The following is a 19,177-nucleotide window of genomic DNA, read 5'->3' as shown; positions in this document are numbered from 1 at the left end:
TTACTCATAACAATAAGACACACACTGATCCATGTATTCATGCACTTGACAAATTTTAATCTTGAAACGCTGGTAGGGTAAAAAAAAATAACGAGATTTGACGATTTGTAAGAATTAATTTATTTAAAAAGGTAAATAAAGATGTTTTTGATTTTGTATTTAACAAATTATCAGTTTTATCGGAATTAATTAATTTTCGAATCGAGTCACACGATATCTTTCGATGACTATGCGAATGCAGTACGATGATACGATTATTTTTACGTTGCGGCAATCACTAAAATTCGCTAAAATGACACTAATGACGTTTAAAAAGTGGCACGCTCGGCTTCATACAATTTTTGACACATGCTGCATCTATCCATATCTGTGGCCCTCCCCAGTGTTCTTCTGTCAACTGTCAATCGGCATCAAATATTGCTGGACTCATTTTTTCTTTCTTCTCGCACGATTTCTAGAAATAATCAGTTTGCTGATCTAAATTATATTTAATAATATACGGTACTTAATAAATATACGTTTAAATTTAAATTGTGGACACTCAAAATGAGTTCGGAAGCTGTAGTGACCGCTGGAAATGAAATTCGTGAAAATCTGGTAATTATCGAATTATATGCCTTATTTCAACATAATTCCTTATTAACTGTATTAATCAGCGTTCTTACTAAATATGCGATTTGAATAATGTATAGAATACTCCATGAATAATTGACTAGAGTCGACAAACCTTCCTAGCCTATTAGTATTTGACCTTCGCACTTGATACTTTACGATTCTTTTTCTTTGTGTTTACTTTTAAAACAAGCTTAACCGATAATTGTAAGGTAGGCATTCCAGTAGAATGCCTTTGCATTCGAGTTTTACAGTCAGACAAGTTTACTTGGAATAATTTGAGCACAGATGAGACACATGGGTTCACAATAATTAATGTTAATAGTGCAAAAGTTTAGAAAATTCATCAATGCTTCTTTTTCTAAAATAAGAGTAATGAATGTTCATAATACTTCATAATGATCTTAGCAAAGTAATAAATAAACTTTAATGCATTTAGTTTGCAAGTGTATTTCTCAATTATCAGATAATTTTGTTGCCAGGTCACAACTGCAGTTAAATTCCTCACCAATCCGAGTGTTCAACGTTGTACTATGGAGAGCAAAGAGAGGTTTCTCCGTAACAAAGGGCTAACGGACATTGAAATACAGAAAGCCATAGAAAAGTGCGCCGAACTTGTAGACATGCCGTCAATAACATCCGAACTTATGTTCTTCCATCACCCACGGAGATCCTGGTTCAGAGATAATGTGTTACCAATACTTGTCTATGGTGGGCTAGCGTATGGATGCTACTGGTTTTATAAGGTATGTTTTTAATGTTTTTAATTATTTTATAACAGAAAACTATTCTGTGTGAAGTGGAGCATTTTATTGTTAAACTAGCAGCCGCCTGTGACTTCGTACGCGTGGATCCTGTTTTACCCTCTTAGGGGTGGAGTTTCGTAAATTCCGTTCTTAGTGAGCATCTACGTTCTAAAAGGAACCCCCATGCAAAATTTGAGACTCCTAGCACTTGTAGTTTCTGAGATTTAGTGAGTCATTCAGTCAGTAAATCAGTGACCTTTCGCTTTTATAAATTGTTAAATAATAAGTCCAATAATCACACTTGTAAGCTTTAGAAGAATCCAAGTCTCCAATTTTGTTGAACTATGATTATTAATTATCTATGAATAGAATAGAAAGTGAATAGTACCTTGCCACCATTGCATTTATCAATAAAACTTGTTTATAAATACATTACACAACATAAACAAAAGTCTTTATTTACACAACAAATACCTAGATAAAAGAAATCAAGAGTGCTCTCAACTTTTTTAGGTATTGTTCTAAATGTACAGACAATAGCACATTAAGCTAAACAAGCTGGAGTCTTATGTCATTGAAATACAGGCTATTATGCAATAAAGATGTATAGTCTGACTGATGTGCTGTTGACTGTAGCTGTGACATCTGGCTAGATTTACAGATCCGCTTAGATTTCTATAGAAATTACTACTGGCTCAAACATTATTCTGAGGATTTTTAGATTAAGTTTCATCAAAATTCATTAGGTAGTTTTTGTATAAAGCATCATATAGTAACAGACATCCATTCCTCTATGAGTTGCCTTTGTTAAAGAGGTCACAGCAAAGTGCTAGGTCACAGTGTCATTTTAGTTGTACATAAAATGTATTTTTTATTTGTAAAATAGAGGTTTTGACTAATGATTTACAACTTTGTGGCTTGAACTAGTTTATTCTTATATTGAATGACCAATATACTCCACTTAGATAAGTACCTCATTAACTTGGTAACCCAGGTTATAGATAAGGTATCAGTGTAATTATCGAAATGCTAGACTTCACTGATAGTATGTCTCAAAGACGATTCGTCTTTAGAAATTTTCAATACATTTTTTGTAAATATGCTCGAAGATTCGTGACACCAGATTTCTAAAATGGCATGTTCAATGCCTTTTTTTTGTGTCGCGGAGGAAATTCTTTGCGCACCTTCACCACTGCCGGGGGACAAGGTGGTGTGTGGACTCCCGGCGCCCTTAAAAAGGGCGCTGCTCCGTCCTGACAAGGACGGGGTATACCCATTAAAACCTCCGCGGCGTTCCGTCATCGCCCGAGTGGGGGAGTCGCGAGTATCCGGCCGTAGCTTTAGCCTTCCGCGACAGCATGTTCAATGCCTGCTGTGTTCAATTTAGTGATGAGCACAAATATTATACCTACTACCCTACCCTTTCCATAGCGCACTAGGCTACTGATAAACTAACCTTATTGTGACAGTTCACATCTCAGGACCATAGAAGTAAGAAGTTTAGAAGTTACATTGTCACCTATCTCCTTAACCCAACCAACATCCTGGTGTCCCTGGTACAGTCAGCGTCAAATAGTTCGTGACACCCAAAGTAGCCAAAAAGTTCGTATGGTTGTATGTCAACTTTTTTGCCACTTAAAGTGTCACTTATTCGACGCAGATTTTAAGGGTTTAAAAACAAAATTTAAAAAAATTCCAGAACTGCATCCGCCAGCTACTTTTCGTCGAAGAGCCGAAGCGTAAGTCCACAGCGGAGTGCATAGACGAGTTGCGCAAGAGTCTGGACATCTTGAACGCGAGCGTGACGTCACTGCGCAACGACATGCAAGCTTCCGCGCAGCAGAGCGCTATGCGCTCACAACTTGACAACATCAAGTCTGACATCGCTTCGGTTAAAGGAATATTGCTTCATAGGTACGTACCTAAATATTATACCTAAATATCATTCTAGCCCAGCTGTTCATAAAGACGAAAGTATTGTAGTGTCTATATCAACAGCTGGGCTAGAAAGCGCGCCATCTAAAATCTTATCGATGATTTTAACGATAAATGTATCGGCTTATCATGCAATATCGATAAAATGATAAAAGTTTAGTTGGCGCGCCGCATCCCAGGCCTAAGTCATTTAATCGCTATTGCAAGAGACCCTGTCCTATTCACCAGAGGCAAATGGTGGATTTGGACTACACTAGAGACGACTAGAGTGTATTGTTGTAGACAACAAAGTAAATAATTTTACACTGCGCCGTATTCATTCATAGTACAAGCTTTACTTAGTTTGCGACCTCTAGTCCCAACTGTACGGTACTAGAAAAATGGGAAATGGCCTATTTGCTGGCCATCCCATCTGGCGTTGCTGAAGACTGATTTTCTTATCTCATATTTCCCCCTTAGTCGTTTCTCTGTCGGAACCAAATGGCTTTTCGTCATATCTATTTTTATACTATTTTAAATATGGTTCGACCATGTTCTTTATACCAAAAAAGGCCATACTTATTTTTATGCTTTCAAATGCTATGGAACCTAAAAAGATATAATTATCTCGTGTTGCGGTTACGACATAATGCTTTTTACTGCGACAAAAGTACAGAAAAATCCATTGTTTTAATGAAACAATGACCCCCAATTTTCTAGTTATATTCGTGCCTACTTCGAAAAATATTGTAAAACAAACTTGTGTCATTCAATTCTAATACTTATTTGTACGTAAATTACTTTTACATGTTGCAAGCTGAATATTATTATGAAAGGGTCTTCAGGGTTAAACCATTTAAGAATTGATAGTTAACTGGGAATCCACAAAAACGTTAGCACCGTTTTTGTCTCGTTGATAAAATTCATCATTTTCAAAATTTTCATAACTTTTATAAAAAAATAACACCGACTTTAAATGCGTGAACACAAATAATACCTATTCAACAAAAAAATAATCGTTCAAATTGGTTCATAATCGGCGGAGATATTGCGTATAAAAAAGTTCATCCCCAATTTTCCACCCTTGGGGGTGAAATATTTTCTTCAAATTCGCATGAAACCACCCTTTTAATAATACCTATTCAACAAAAAAACAATCGTTCAAATTGGTTTATAATCGGCGGAGATATTGCGTATAAAAAAGTTCATCCCCAATTTTCCACCCTTGGGGGTTGTTTTTTTTATTATTAAATTTAAATGGGACCACCCTTGAGGTATTACCTATACGCTTAAAAAAGATTTGTTCAAATCGGTTCATAATTGGCGGAGTTATCGCGTAACAAACATAGAAAAAAAACATACGGGTCGAATTGAGAACCTCCTCCTTTTTTTGAAGTCGGTTGAAAAGAAAACATGAGTGTATTTTTAATTACTGCCTGAGGTATTGGAACGGCACGGGAGCGTGTTTTTGAGACGGCAATCGTCATCGAGACTTCAGATGTGCTTTAGATTTTTAATCTCGTTACGTCATAAATACATAATTAAAATTTCTGTTCGACCGGTAATCGAACACGGGACCACTCGGCATATTAGTCCGTTTCGAACCACTACACCAAACGGGCTGACTCGAAACAGGGACCTCTCGGCATAGTATCAATGTCAATATGCTCAGTTACGAGCTAGATCTATAGTAAGGGGATTTTTAAGACTTTTGTATGTGCAAGAAGACGAGTTTTTATAAAAACTCCCACCTCTCGTCCATGAATATCTATTAGCAACTTGTATACGCCGAATTTACTTAGCTGTAAGTTTCCCTAAAAAAAATAAAACAATCAAAAATTTCCATCCACCAGAAACCAGTTCCCCTCTCTGAACACGCGTCCCGATCCGCCGTCCATACCGGCGTGGCAGCGGCAGTCCGAAGAGGCCACCTCTACAGAAGCAGCGCCCGAAGAGAAGAAGAAACCTCACAGGTAACACCATTGATGTATTGATACTTTTATACAGTACCGTCGTCAAGTAACTTACGAGTAAGCATCTATTCTTGGAAAACTAACCGTAACAAGTATTGGTATTATTTATTAATAAGTAGCCACGATTATAGCCACGATAGCCCAACGGTGCAGTGGTCGGACTGGCCGACTCGAGATCCGAGGAACGCGGGTTCGAATCCTACCGCCGCTCGACTATTGTGGTGAGCCCACTCGTAACACAAGCTTATTTAGCTTAACACGAGAAGCTAACGGGACTATTAGTAATTTGTGTAATACAAATTGCTAATAATCTTTAAAAAAAAAGTAAGAGTTTATGAAACAACCTCGCCGAGCATAGAAGTTCGTCCAATGATCCCAAGCTACCCATCCTTATTGCTCGCGCGTTATTATATTGCTGTCGCGACTGTGACGGGCGGCCGCAATGAGTGTGCGATTGCGACTGCAAATAATTACGCGCGAGAAATAAGGACGGGTAGCTTGGGGTCATTGATCGAAATTTTATGCGCTCGGCGACCGGACTTTACTTGGTATCGGAGAAAAATATCCAGTATGTACTTGTATTTTACTCGTATCGTTTCATCCTTACTCACAGGAGCCGCAGCCAGCGCTCCGAGTCAGGATCAAACTCTAGCGAGGGTGAACAGGCCACCAAAAATAGCGACAGCAGTTTGGAGATCATGTGAGTCTACACTTACAAAAGTTACAAAGTTAAACGCGCAACGAACACTAGTTGAAAATTACATTTCCGTTTAAAATAAAACTATAGTGAATTATCAGAGGGATCCGCAGGAGAACCAAATGAAGACATAGCCCGCAGAATTGCTAAAATCAAGTGGCAGTGGGCGGGGCACAGCTCGTAGAAGTCCGCAGAACTGATGGCCGATGGAGTAGAAAAGTTCTCGAATGGCGACCACGGATCGGAAGACGTAGAGTGGGCAGGCTCACTAGGTGGACCGACGATCTGGTGAAGGTCGTTGTGAAAATCCTTGGGGGAGGCCTTTGTCCAGCAGTGGACGTCGTTTGGCTGAAACGAACGAACGATAATGAATTAGTGATCCACTTCAGAACCTTGCTGCCCCATCGGCAATCAGTTCTGCGTACTATGCCCTGCCCATTGCCACTTCAGCTTGCTAATCCGTCGGGCTATGACAGCCTCTTAAGTTCGTTTACGTTATAGTGATCAATACGAGTTTAACTTTTTATAATAAGGTGGCAAAGTCCAAGGATAGACAAACACTTGACATGTCTTCAGTTAAGAATTAAGTTACTAATAATCACAACCGATCTGACGCACAGTTTTTGCTACTGAAACGTAGGAAGCTAAAGCCCGGTCTGTGAGCACGTAGAATTTTGTCCAATGACCCCTAGCTACCCATCCTTATCGCTCGCGCGTAATTATATTGCTGTCGCGACTGTGCGACTGGCACCCGCAGTGAGTGTGCGAGCGCGATAGCAACATAATTACGCGCGAGCGATAAGGATGAGTAGCTAGGGGTCATTGGACAAAATTCTACGTGCTCACGGACCAGACTATAGTAACGTATAATTTTTCTTTTCACAGTACATGAAGAGTACCGCGTGGTACCGACCGCGATCGCCTAATACTTGTGTAGTGGTGTGTCATGACAGTTTCAGTGTTGATGTAGTGCAAATAGTATACTTTGTGTTAACATAAGTAGTAGTAATTAATTACCCCAGGTTTTTTGCATCCATATAACATTTGGGTATTTGACATCATTTGGGTAAAAATACTTCTAGGTTGTCTGGAATACATCGATTTATGGCGATAAGAGCGCGTAAATTGTGCCGTATCTTTTGTATATTTTTTTCTCTTTCTTTCTTGTGTTCTGTGGTGTACAATAATGTGTGATCTATTGATTTTTAATTCCACAACTTTTCTTAAATACCACATTATTCTGGAATCAAATCAACTGTTTTAGATTTTTAGTTGCTTTGAAATTAATAAAGACATGGCAATACAAATAGTGACGTCATTTGCCCTACAAAATCTATTGGAACCCCGCATTTGAACAGCTCATAAATACGTCAATTGGTTGATGGTGTCATATACCCTTAAACTGCTTTCACTTTAGGGCGTCAGAAGCGCGATAGCAGCTATTGTATAATGTGAAGGCATTCGCTGTCATATAATACAAAATTATCGGCAGCGCATCTGCTAAATTCGCCTAAGCCTAGGCGCAGACTACCGACTTTTAGTTGGCTTATATTTGGGCCCGATTCTAATTTGTTTGAAGAATCGGCCGATACCAAATCTGTGTAATGTGCGCACTTTCATACATCTCCATACTGATCAACAGCCCGACCCAATTATCGGCTAACTAAAAATCGGTGGTCTGCGCCTAGCCTAAATCTGAAAGCGCACTTGTGGGCCCTACGCTAAAACACGCTTGCGTATGTTCGCGCGAGTTTTCGCGTATAACAATTTTTTGTATTATTCTCTGAACGAATGTGTTCACATGGCAATCATAAAATGTACAATTATTCAGCAAAAATTGATTGACATATGAATTCATCTATATTTTAATTGAGGGACAACCGTTCTTCTGAAATTGCATTAATGTGAATGACTCTAATTATACATTATTATTTTAATTAACGTTAAAGAAACTGCATATTGTTGCATGCATTGCATAATATCCCATCATCTAAGTCCAACTCGAATGCACGTGAAAAAAATGTAATTTTTTATAATATTTATTTTAAAAGTTCAAAAAAAAAATGTGTTCTAAAGGCAATTATCTAATTTATAACGTATAAAATGTGTATAGATTTATTTATTTTTATATGTAACATTTTATAATTATTTATAATTATTGTTTAGTGATATCTCTCTCTTTGATGTTACTACAAAAGATATAAAACGCAATAACCTTATTTCTGTTTTTGGGATGTTGACTAAACTAAAATATAATGGTATTTTCTCATATTATTAAGAAAATGTGACAATACTATTTATTGGTATACATATAAATTAATAAACAGAATACCATTTGCGATTAAAATATAACTGATAAACTTTCACCGTTTATGCTCCAGTACATATACCATGTGAAAAATTACATGTATTTTGACTTTCTTTCTTCAAATTAAAACCAATTGTGTAAATATAACTTCTCCCCTAAATACAGGGTGTCCCATAAACAATGGATAACCTTACAAGTCTTACAACATCGATTACCCTCCTAACAGTTATTTTTGTATGCATAATAATATAATGGCTTCCATTTTGCATATTATAACACATAACTTCACTATTTTTATGATATTGTGATCAACTACACTCGCTTAGTATAAAAAAATGACTTATACCTATCTGTTTTATATTCTGACATTATTGTCGTATAAATTATGTATTTTAATTGTTCAGTAGCCTTTGCAAGTTTCAACAAAAAATCTAAATATTACATTATAATTAAACTCCTACTCTAACTTTAATTAATATTCTTTTGGTGTGAGTATCTTTACCAATATTATTTCAATGTTTTTGTCTTCAGGGAAAAAATTAACCTAACAAAACCAAAGCGCCCAATGTCAGCCTATATGCTATGGTTAGAGTCTGCAAGGCAACAAATAAAAGCCGATAATCCTGGCTTAAAAGTGACCGAAATCGCTCGGAAAGGAGGAGAAATTTGGAAAGCAATGGAAGACAAAAGTGTTTGGGAGGAAAAAGCGGCGCAAGCCAAGGATCAGTACGAAAAACATTTAGAGGATTATAATAATTATAAAAATGATGGAGGGTGGTGATTGAGGCGCAAAATGACAGATGATCTTCCTGCGCATAAGGAGAAAGAAATACATTTTCTACCACACTGCGAGATATGCGCCCGTATTCACAAACATTACTTTGAGGTCTCACAGTGCGCGTGGACGCACAGGGTGACACACGAACCAATCACAGAGCTCTATTCAACGCTGTGTGTTTGATTTGCTGCTTCACTTAAGCAAGCATCGTTTGTGGGTACGGGCGATGGTCATATTGTAGAGGCACGACTATGACATTTAAGAAATTTTGATCGCAGTCAGAAAATGGTACAGTCAGCATGAAATTCGTCGTGACACCCAATGGCCAAAAAGTTGACAAGACAACGTGACACAACCTTATTATTAATTGTAACAAAGACGTGTTGCGAATTTTTTGTCTAATTTGAGTGTAGCGAACTATTTGACGCTGACTATATTTACAAATGGCTCAGTAAAACATAGAAAGAACTTTTTTTTTCGACTTTTTGATGAAATAAACTACATATAACAATGAAAAAAATTGCTACAGCTCACATGTGAGAAATTAAAACCCACGCCTTTCGCTTGCCGGGCTCTGAATTTTCAACGAATCAAGTTATTTGAAATCCAGGCGGGGTGTGATTTTAGGAAACATCAAATTGATAAATTATGCGTGTGACATAACACAAACACAGTGTAAACTCTTTATAAACCGTTGTGGCTAAACGCAAACCGCGAAAGCCAAGAAAAAAAAACTCTTTATAACTGGGGTGGCGAACTTGATTAGTCCTAAAATCTACTGTTTACTAACGAAACCCTGTGCTATCTACCACTTACATTTACTTCTTAAATATTTTAATGAAACAACATAGTTTTACAGTACACAATCATATAGTATTTATTGCCTTGCCACGATCGACTGGACTAATAGTCGAATCGACCGGTTGGCCACCCCTGCTTTATAACGTAACTCATTTTTTTATAACTTTACTCAATATAACGACAAACCCCTTAGAACGTCGTTTCTTGACTTTGTTGGTTTACCTTGTTTTCTATCCCCTTTACCGTGTCACTCCATTTAACGACCACTCTTTAAAACGTCGAAATTTGCCTGATATCTTGAATGTCGTTATATGTATAGTTTACACTGTAGTTGTATAGATCTCGCCGTATAATCAGTAATTGCTAAGGATTTTTATAATTATTATGATAATATTTAATTAACTATGTTATTTGATACGAAAACTCTTCTAACGAAAATCATTTATTAATTTATCTATGTTTATTGCGTTATAAACATACATAAATTAATAAATAATTTGATGATGATGATTCTTTTTGACGTGTTTGGTTATATGATTTTTCGCAAAGTGGACTTACATTTTTGCCTTCTGTGTTATGTTAATAATTATTCACTGTATATTATGTGCACGAGGCTGTATGTGAGCCCTTCATTAACATTTTAAAATACATTTCGGCGTAATATACCAAATAGTCTTAGTGCAATAGTAACAATTAATATTGTAAATAGTTTCGTTTTTGAAAGCATCCGATGCTTTTTTCTTTGCTAAACGATTATTATTAATAATTTTAATCCAAATTTTATTCGCACGGTTTGGAAAGTCCTGCCCAAAGTAAAAAAGCATCGTTTGTCCATTTAACATTAATTTGTAATCATGGTTTAATGTCATTGTTCCTTTATTATGTTTATAAAGTAAGTAGTTTTGGTTTTTCTTTTGTTATTTCTAATTGTTTGCCATTCGGTGTAAGATTTTATGATAACTTTAATTTTCAACATGTAACATATTTTTTCTTGATGTAAAATTGGATGGTACATTGGTTGTAATGAACTGCTATTTTAGTATAAAAGATGTGAGTTGTATGATCGCGTATAGAGTTGAAAATTACCTGGAAAGTTTCCATTTTGAATGAAAGTTTTCTGAAAGTTACCTGAAAGTTTCCAATTTAGGAAGTTTTAATTTTTTTTTTTCACAATTTCTATTTTTTTTAAACAACTATCGATAGGTTTCGTCCATCTGATGAATAAAACGTCATTAAATGTTTTCCTATTACTAATAGTTTGGCTGGAAAAAGTATTTTCCTTTTCGTTGTATGATCGTTTTGGAAAATTACTTAAATTACCGTAATTTGGTACATTTCAGGAATGTTTCCGGAAAGTTACCTTGAAAACTTATTTTCTTACCGAAACGAAACAACATTCCGTAATTTTCAACTCTAATCGGGTACAACATTCCAAAGTTATAATGATATATTATCGTGATAATAAACCAATGAAAATATATTCGTTATTTTTTTAACCTGTAAGTACTTGGTAAAAAGCAAGACATACAAGAAGAGACAAGTGGCAACGGCATTATTTTATAACCAGCAGTAAACTGACATTAGCCTGACTGATGATTAAATACTATGGTGGGGCTATGCATCCCTCAATGATTTTCAGCAGGGATGATATTTTACCGAGACAGATAATGTGTGTGTGACAGTGTAATTACACCGTGATTTCATATTGCTATTATGCGCGCCCATACTTCGATATTAGTGTTCGCGCTTCTGTTCGATCAATTTCCCGAATAGTGTACCTGCGCCATAAGAACAAAGTGGGCCGGCATAGGGAGTTCTGAAATAAAAGTCAGAAATGTAATATGTACGACTTTACTATAAAAATACATCACAAGGTATATATTGAGCTTAATAATTGAAAGTCCTGTATTAATGATAGAACACACGTTTAACAGTTTTCAGTTGAGATCAACAAGTTAAATATTAGAGACTATACTAATTCATTGGTTGTTCCATTACATTTTCAAAATTGTGAGACACCTAAAGATTTTGACGGTTTTTATAAAGTTGGTCAAGCCAAGGTATAGGCGAAGTGTAACAATGAATATTGCACGTACATGAATCTGGGTTAACAATAAGCCCACCGACTTTTAGTCGGCCGCCGATAGTTGGGCCCGATTTTAATTTGTATGAAGAATTTTCATACAAATGTCCTTACTGATTAAACGCCCGACCCAAACCAAAGAAAATATTTACTCTGACGAGAAGAATGGCGACTCCATAGAAAAGAAAATCCACGGTGTTGCCTACAAAGTCGACACGGCCTGACCCAAACTATCGGCCAACTAAAAGCCGGTGGTCTGCGCCTAGGCTAAACAGAATAAAAAACATAATTATAAAAAAAATATATAATCTCTTTGAAAAGACATAAGCCGCGGCTGCATTTCAAGTGCATATAAAGATGAATTCACATTTAGTTGATCCGCCAATTCATTCATTCCATCATGCCGTCACCGTCATTCACTGGCATCTCGCTTTGCGTGAGAGGAATGGCAACATTCGAAACTTCGGATATTTTTAGTAACCCCGCTAAAGTCTAGAAGTCATTTTAAATTGGTGTACTATTTAAATGCAACCAAAAAAAACCTCATGGAGAATACCGAGGAATACTTCTAAACCTAAAATAACAAAAAGAACTGGGACTAAAAATTTAAGAATACAAAATAATACGTAATAACGAAAAAGGCAGTCTACGTCCCCAGACCATGCCAGCGTGCGGAAAGATTGCAACATTTAGTAAGAAGATCACATTTAGATTCTTATGGCACATCCAATTTAACATTTATATGGAATGTCGATATAAATTATGCCCCGTTAGATTCGCGCTGGCAAATTGTTAAGTGCAAGAGAAAATTAAATGTGCGTTACATCAATAATAATTAGATGTGAGACATTATTATCATTTTTTCATACAATGAATACTGAGTTCAATAACATCACATCTAGTTATTTTTATTCATGGTTGTGTGTTATTTAAAGATATCCTCATTCACAGAAAGAGGTGAATAGAAAAACATAAAATACATAAAGAAATTTGTAGGTACAAAAGTCTATTTACATTACTAAAGCACAGTACAGTTTTGAAGACTGGGGAAATGTCACATTGACAACAATTATAAATATCCACAAAAATATTAAATTGATAAATAACATTTTTATTTCCTTTTTTTGTGGAGCACATTTTGCTATTACTTGAAAAATTAATTGCTAACAATGTTATGAGTTAATGACTATAATATCTGTAATTAAATGTTTCTGATTATATTGAATATGATAATTTATATTTAACAAAATATGCTCCTTATGTCAAATGATATCTTACATTTCAAATAAGACTAAACAACTTGCCACGTCACCGACAGTCTTCAAACTTTGCATGCGTTTTGTTCCTTCACATCCCCGGGTAACTCCAGGTTAAACTAACTCCTATAACAACGCCTTCGCATTTAAACCAAGCTCTTTCCCACATTATCACATTTCCCTCCGAGCATTTTCTTCGCTTTGGTGAGTTCATCCAAGAAGCACCTGCCTTTCTCCGTCCGCATGATGGTTTTCTTCGGGAGCAGATTCTTCGACAGATGCGATATGAGTTTCTGCCAGTCCTTGAGCAGAAAGAATACTTTTCCGTGTTTCGTTTCGATGGGTACGGTCCCGGTTGAGTATTCGAAGAAGACGTTGGAAACGTCTTTGGGGCACCGGGACGTTTTGAACGCTTTGACCATGGAAAGGAGTAGGACGTCGACATCCTTGTGCGCTCCGATGGGTTTTTCGTAGATGTTGTTGTACAGGTTTTTCTCTTCGGCCGGTCCGACGATGTATAGGACGTGGGTGCTAAGTTGGATTGCTTCTTCGGCCCAGATATAAGGGTCGCCGTGGCTGGTAGCGGCGATGTCTCCTTCGAACATCACGTCGAAACCGTATTCCGACTTGAGGTAGGCCACGAACGTTGCCACGCATTCCGCGTGAAGGCGGCTGGCCGGCGAGTATATCACGAGAACTTTCGTTGGAGCCGGGATTTCGTTGTCTGCGGTCAAATATTACTCATTATTACAAGATAACGTAAAATACAGGGCCGGTCTACCATATGGCATTGGCCCCGTTTCAAGGGGCCCCCAACTAAGTCAAATCAAAGTAAAAAATACGACGATAAAGCGAAAGAGGTGAGCCCCTAAGTAGTATTAGCCCAGGGCCTAAACTCACCCTTGTTCTACCAAAGGTAAAAAAAAAAACAACTTTTCTTCCCACAAATAAAATTGAAAAGTGATACTCAATAGACATACTTGAAAAGTATAGTACAGAGGGCTGAGTGTGTTTACATCAAACGTTGTCACTAGCGAGCGCGAAAAAAATATATGAAGATTTTAGTTCTTGAAAGTTTCCGCTAGAGGCGCTGTACAATCCGTCATACTATGAATGTCACTTTTTTATGCAATCGACATCGAATGCGTTTGACGTAAACTCACACTAAAGCCTGGTCCGTGAGCACGTAGAATCCCGTGCAATGCTTCTAGTGTCCGACCGAATGTTCGGTTTCGGTTTCGTTTTCGGTTGAGTTTCGGTAAAAACACGAGTTTCGGTTTAGTTTCGTTTTCGGCGGCAAACTTGCCGAAACTACGACCGAAACCGATTTTGTTTTGAGAAATTATTAAGGTAAAAAACCCGACCATGGGACGGGTTATGTAGATGTCCTGAATATTGCGAGTAATTAAAAAAAATCTTTTTGATACCTAATACATAATTTGATACCTTTTAGAGTAAAAATGCACTTTATAAGTTCAATTTTAATGCAATTTAAAGAGAAAACCATAAAGACTGACTGATTATAATAACTTTTTCTTTATTTTTCCCTCAAAATATGAGCCTTGCCTTGTAAGGAAGTTTCGGTTTCGGCCGAAATAGACACCTTTGCCGAAATTCGTTTTCGGTTTCGGTTTCGGTTTCGGTCGTAAAACTAGTTTCGGTCGGACACTAACTCCAAGCTACCCATCCCTATCGCTCGCACGTAATTATGTTGCTGTCGCGACTGTGCGACGGGCGCCCGCAGTGAGTGTGCGCCATATGCGCAACATAATTACACGCGAGCGATAGGGATGGGTAGCTTGGGGTCATTGGACGGGATTCTACGTGCTCACGGACCAGGCTTTAGCACTGCAAGAACTATGATAAAAGTGAACGTACCTAACGCCATCTTGTAGTCCTTGCACCAGAACCGGCGGATGAACCGCAGCGCGATGTAGTACCCGAATAGGGTTGCCACCACCAGCGCCGTCACGCTCGCTATGCAGATGTTCAAGGTTTTCTGCTCGTGAGCTGTAATGATGAAAAATATTTAATAAATCATTTTATACTAGTCTATACTTATAATAAATCTGTAGAGAGGTCAATTCTGTACATGAAATATATTTTCAAAATAACTATCAGGGGGTGATTAGTGATCGATACTGATGCCAAAAATGCAATCAATAAAATTTTTGTCTGTCTGTCTGTATGTATGTTCCTTGTCGGCCGTTTGGTGTAGTGGTTCGAAACGGACTACCATTCCGGAGGTAGCGGGTTCGATTCCCGCACAGTACAAACATTTGTGTGCATGAACATATCTGTTTGTATTGGACTGGGTGTTTTCTATGTATAATAAGTATGTATTTACAAAAAAAAGTATTTAAGTATGTTTATATCCGTTGTCTAGTACCCATAGTACAAGCTTTGCTTAGTTTGGGACTAGAAGCGCAGTGTAAAATGTCTAAGGATATTTATATTTATATTTTATAGAAACAAAAACTACTGGACCGATTTTAACGAAACTTGGTACAATTATTCTTCATACTTTTGGGCAGGTTATAGTATACTTAGGAATTCCCACGGGAACGGGAATTAGCGGGAAAAAACATTTGTATGAAAAAATCTAAACCGCGTAAGATAAATGAAGGGGGTAAAACGGGATCCACCCGTACGAAGTCGCGGGCGGCCGCTAGTATAGTAAATAAAGACCTTAGAGGCCCAAGTAAACAGCGAGACGACCCAGGACCGAGCCTCCTGGAACCGCATGATACGGAGGGCCGACCCGTAATAAAATGGGAATGGACCAGGCAAAGAAGAAGAATAAGTCATTTATTTCTAAACAATTTAAAATAACACAGGTTTTGAAGAAAAATAATCAATGTAATAAACATACAGATCCATACAAACAGAATCCATCACATAACTGTTTACTTTAAACAATACACAAAAAAATATTGAGGCATATTATGAGGTAACCTAAAATCATGAATACTCACTTATTGCAATCTTAGGACTTGCCACCACCGTACATTTGTTCTCTGAATAAGAACATTGGCTATGCAGGGGTGTGACTACGAAGTAATAATAGCCGGTCTGACCCAGAAAGTAGTAGTTGTATGTAACCTCCTGTAAATAAAGTGTAAATTGTGTTTTTGATATTATTTGATTTTGAACATGTTTATCTACATAAAATAAAAAAAAGTTAAGGCTGGGTTATACCATGCTACTTTAACAAACGTTAAAAGTAACATAAGTCTGTCAAACTATACAAAAATTACCGTTTATGGTTATAGTTACGGTTAAAATAATATGATCCAACTCAGCCTAAAAGAAACTTTTGTAGTGCAACTTTCTACACGTTTTTAAGTTAGTCGGTAAAAATACACAAACATGTTAGAAATACAAATAGTAAATAGCTTACCTGGGTGTTGTTTTTCAAAGTAAGCGTTGTTTGCTTGACCAGCTCATCGTTGCAGTCAGATACAGGCGTGCCCTTCATACAGCCCTTTCTAACTTCGATCTTGTACCCTAATATCTGAAGCTGAGCTGGCGGTGGCATTATATGGAGCCTTAGATCGCTTGGCAAGATCTCTATGTACAGGAACGGTTTCCATTCATTCTCACTTATAAAAGGACCTAGAAATTGACAGTGTGGGTAAGTTATTTATTTATCATAAGATAACAACTTGATTTAAGATAAAATTTATTGTTTTCGAGGAATTTCAGAGAAATTCAATCAATGTATTTATTTGTGCATGGATTAATTTACAGTAGTTTGATAAATGAGCGAAACTCACTTAGCATCTGCATGTTCGGAATATTGAAGTAGTATTGGCCCCTACTGACTGATTTGTCACTTGTAGCCTCGAAATCAAGAATGTGGCTTGTGTTATTATAGTCTCCATCCGTGTGAGACCAGTAACAATCATAGTAAAGAATGGAGCGGTCGTCGATGGTGACATCGTTCGATAATACAATATTACGGCAATGGCGGTTTTGGAAAGTCGTCGGTTGGAAACGGAACTTCATTTCTGTAAATAAGAAAATGTGTTTAAACATAAATAATTCTCCCAAATCTCAATTTTTACATTGTAATAACACGAGTAGGTAGTGATTATGATGAAGGTGCTCAACTATTCACTGACATACAAAAGATAAGATAAATTAATTACTAAAAAAGTTAAAATATTTTCAAGCTTACCTTTCCATTTAATGTTGGTAAACGTAATGTTAAGTACTGTGAAATTAAATGATGTGTATTGTGTCAAAATATACGGTTTAAGACTGACTCCACCGATATTCCCATTGGGTTTGATCGGCCCAAAATCCATGTTCTTGCATTCCGGGCTCTCCGAGGAGAAATGCTCAACCGTACAGACATCTCTTTCAGTCCGTTGCTGGTCTGCCAACTGTAGCCGTAAATTATAAAAAGTATTTGAACATAATAATAAATACTATGACACTAATAGTTACAAATTTTTTGCAATAGGGAATATGCATGGTTTGTTTATTAGTATCACATATCAGTAGCTTGCCCCATCTAGGGGACATAGGACCATAAGTCAAGTAAGTCATATCAGTAGCCTTGGCATTATCAAATCAATCTGTGCTTTTCTTTAACAAAAATTTCAAAATTCTATTTATACACAATTTATTAACTTTTGGAATCGATGCATATTCCTTATTTAATTGTATTATTCATTACTATTATTATATTAACAATAATAATGTAGGTTGTTTTTGAACTTAAATTCCAATGATAACACATAAGGAAAATAAATCAATAACATTAGATTCAGAGCTATATTATTATGGTATACCAAGTGTGTTATCAATGCATTATATTTATCGTCTTTCAGGGAATTCATTCCAATAGAATTGAAAAACAACACGTAATGCTACAAAAATCAATAAGTTTGACGTAGCTAGAAAAGTGAAAACACTCGAGAAAAATAAAGCTTCATTACTTCGGCAACTCACATACCTGTGTGCTGCAGCTTAAACTCTGGGTCTTCTTATCTTTACACAGTTCTGCATATCCTTTCTGGTGCGCGGAAACATATTGAATCAAACTTATCAAAATGAAAGCACAACAAAAACCCGATCGCGACATGTTGATAGACTTCCTACGACTGATTACGAGTAGGAGGGGCTAACTATCATCCTACTGCATTTCCACACTAAAAATACATGTTTATTTCGATGACTAGCATTTATAAACATAAAAGGTGAACAGAAAAATTAACAAAATGATCTACTACGCTGAAAAACACTTCACAGCAAAATTTAAAATATGGCTGACTGACAGTTACTTTTTTTAGACAGACATCATATCAGTGTTGCCGCATAATGTGGCATAAGTCACTCGATGGTGGAAATTGTCATCTGTGGTGGAAATGGGGTCCAAGAAGGGTCCAAGCATAGAGCAAAGTAATACATACAAGGTGCATCACTGAACCTAGTTGGATCTTTAACCCAAGGTTTACGTGAAAGCTGTCTCTCATGTTCTGTCTTTTTCGTTGTGAGACCTACCTACGTATTCGCCTTATCTTTCGTTGCGCGTCTGAATTTCGAAATCCTTTCATCCGAACTCCATGAAAGGATCAACAATGAACAACACAGGCGGTTGTACGCCTATGCGCGCCTCTGTGGTCTACAATCTCTAGAGCTTGAGGCATTTGAGGTCCCGAGTTCGATTTATAGTGGAGGTAGATTTTCTGTTCGGTTTTATTGTTGTTCTAAATCCGCCTGGCTAGCTACTACCATTGTACCTACTTGTAAGAGTTGTAAGTCTTGTCAAGATAATAACAACAATGTTAACAGCATTATAATATGTATTGTATTCTGGGCGTTCGGCAGTTAGAGGTAAGATAGCCAGTGCCCCGATTGCGCTAAATATTTTCAACTACAACGCGACTAGACGAGGAACGAAAATTACAAATTCGTGTCGCTTTGACAGCTAGTTCAAACGAAAACAAAACGCAACTGCTTCTTTTTCTTTGTGTAAAAGCTGAAAGAAAGCTACTTTTT

The 19,177-nt window shown here is 36.9% G+C and overlaps 2 protein-coding genes across 4 annotated transcripts; one reads left to right on the top strand and one right to left on the bottom strand.

Moving 5' to 3' along the window:
- The first annotated feature begins 397 nt into the window (after positions 1-397).
- Pex14 (peroxisomal biogenesis factor 14) lies at positions 398-11,309 on the top strand. 3 transcript variants are annotated; one of them, XM_028307782.1, is made up of 6 exons: positions 398-597; positions 1,095-1,358; positions 3,058-3,272; positions 5,126-5,245; positions 5,859-5,945; positions 8,782-11,309. In XM_028307782.1, the coding sequence occupies exons 1-6, from the start codon at positions 547-549 to the stop codon at positions 9,029-9,031; spliced, it is 987 nt and encodes a 328-aa protein (XP_028163583.1). In that variant the 5' UTR covers positions 398-546; the 3' UTR covers positions 9,032-11,309. The 3 variants fall into 3 exon arrangements, with proteins under 3 accessions (XP_028163583.1, XP_028163584.1, XP_028163585.1); XM_028307783.1 differs by lacking the exon at positions 8,782-11,309 and adding an exon at positions 6,828-7,459; XM_028307784.1 differs by lacking the exon at positions 8,782-11,309 and having other exon boundaries at positions 5,859-5,949.
- A 355-nt stretch (positions 11,310-11,664) lies between these two features.
- On the bottom strand, positions 11,665-18,457 carry LOC114355104 (uncharacterized). The gene is made up of 7 exons (XM_028307777.1): positions 18,132-18,457; positions 17,349-17,556; positions 16,945-17,178; positions 16,569-16,783; positions 16,144-16,273; positions 15,047-15,178; positions 11,665-13,892 (listed from the first exon to the last, which is right to left on the bottom strand). The coding sequence occupies exons 1-7, from the start codon at positions 18,258-18,260 to the stop codon at positions 13,315-13,317; spliced, it is 1,626 nt and encodes a 541-aa protein (XP_028163578.1). The 5' UTR covers positions 18,261-18,457; the 3' UTR covers positions 11,665-13,314.
- Positions 18,458-19,177: the final 720 nt, after the last annotated feature.

The sequence above is a fragment of the Ostrinia furnacalis genome, unplaced genomic scaffold, assembly GCF_004193835.3.
Source record: "Ostrinia furnacalis isolate ACB-3 unplaced genomic scaffold, ASM419383v2 OfSCF2341, whole genome shotgun sequence".
Classification (NCBI taxonomy): domain Eukaryota; kingdom Metazoa; phylum Arthropoda; class Insecta; order Lepidoptera; family Crambidae; genus Ostrinia; species Ostrinia furnacalis.
This window is presented reverse-complemented; position numbering and strand designations above follow the sequence as displayed.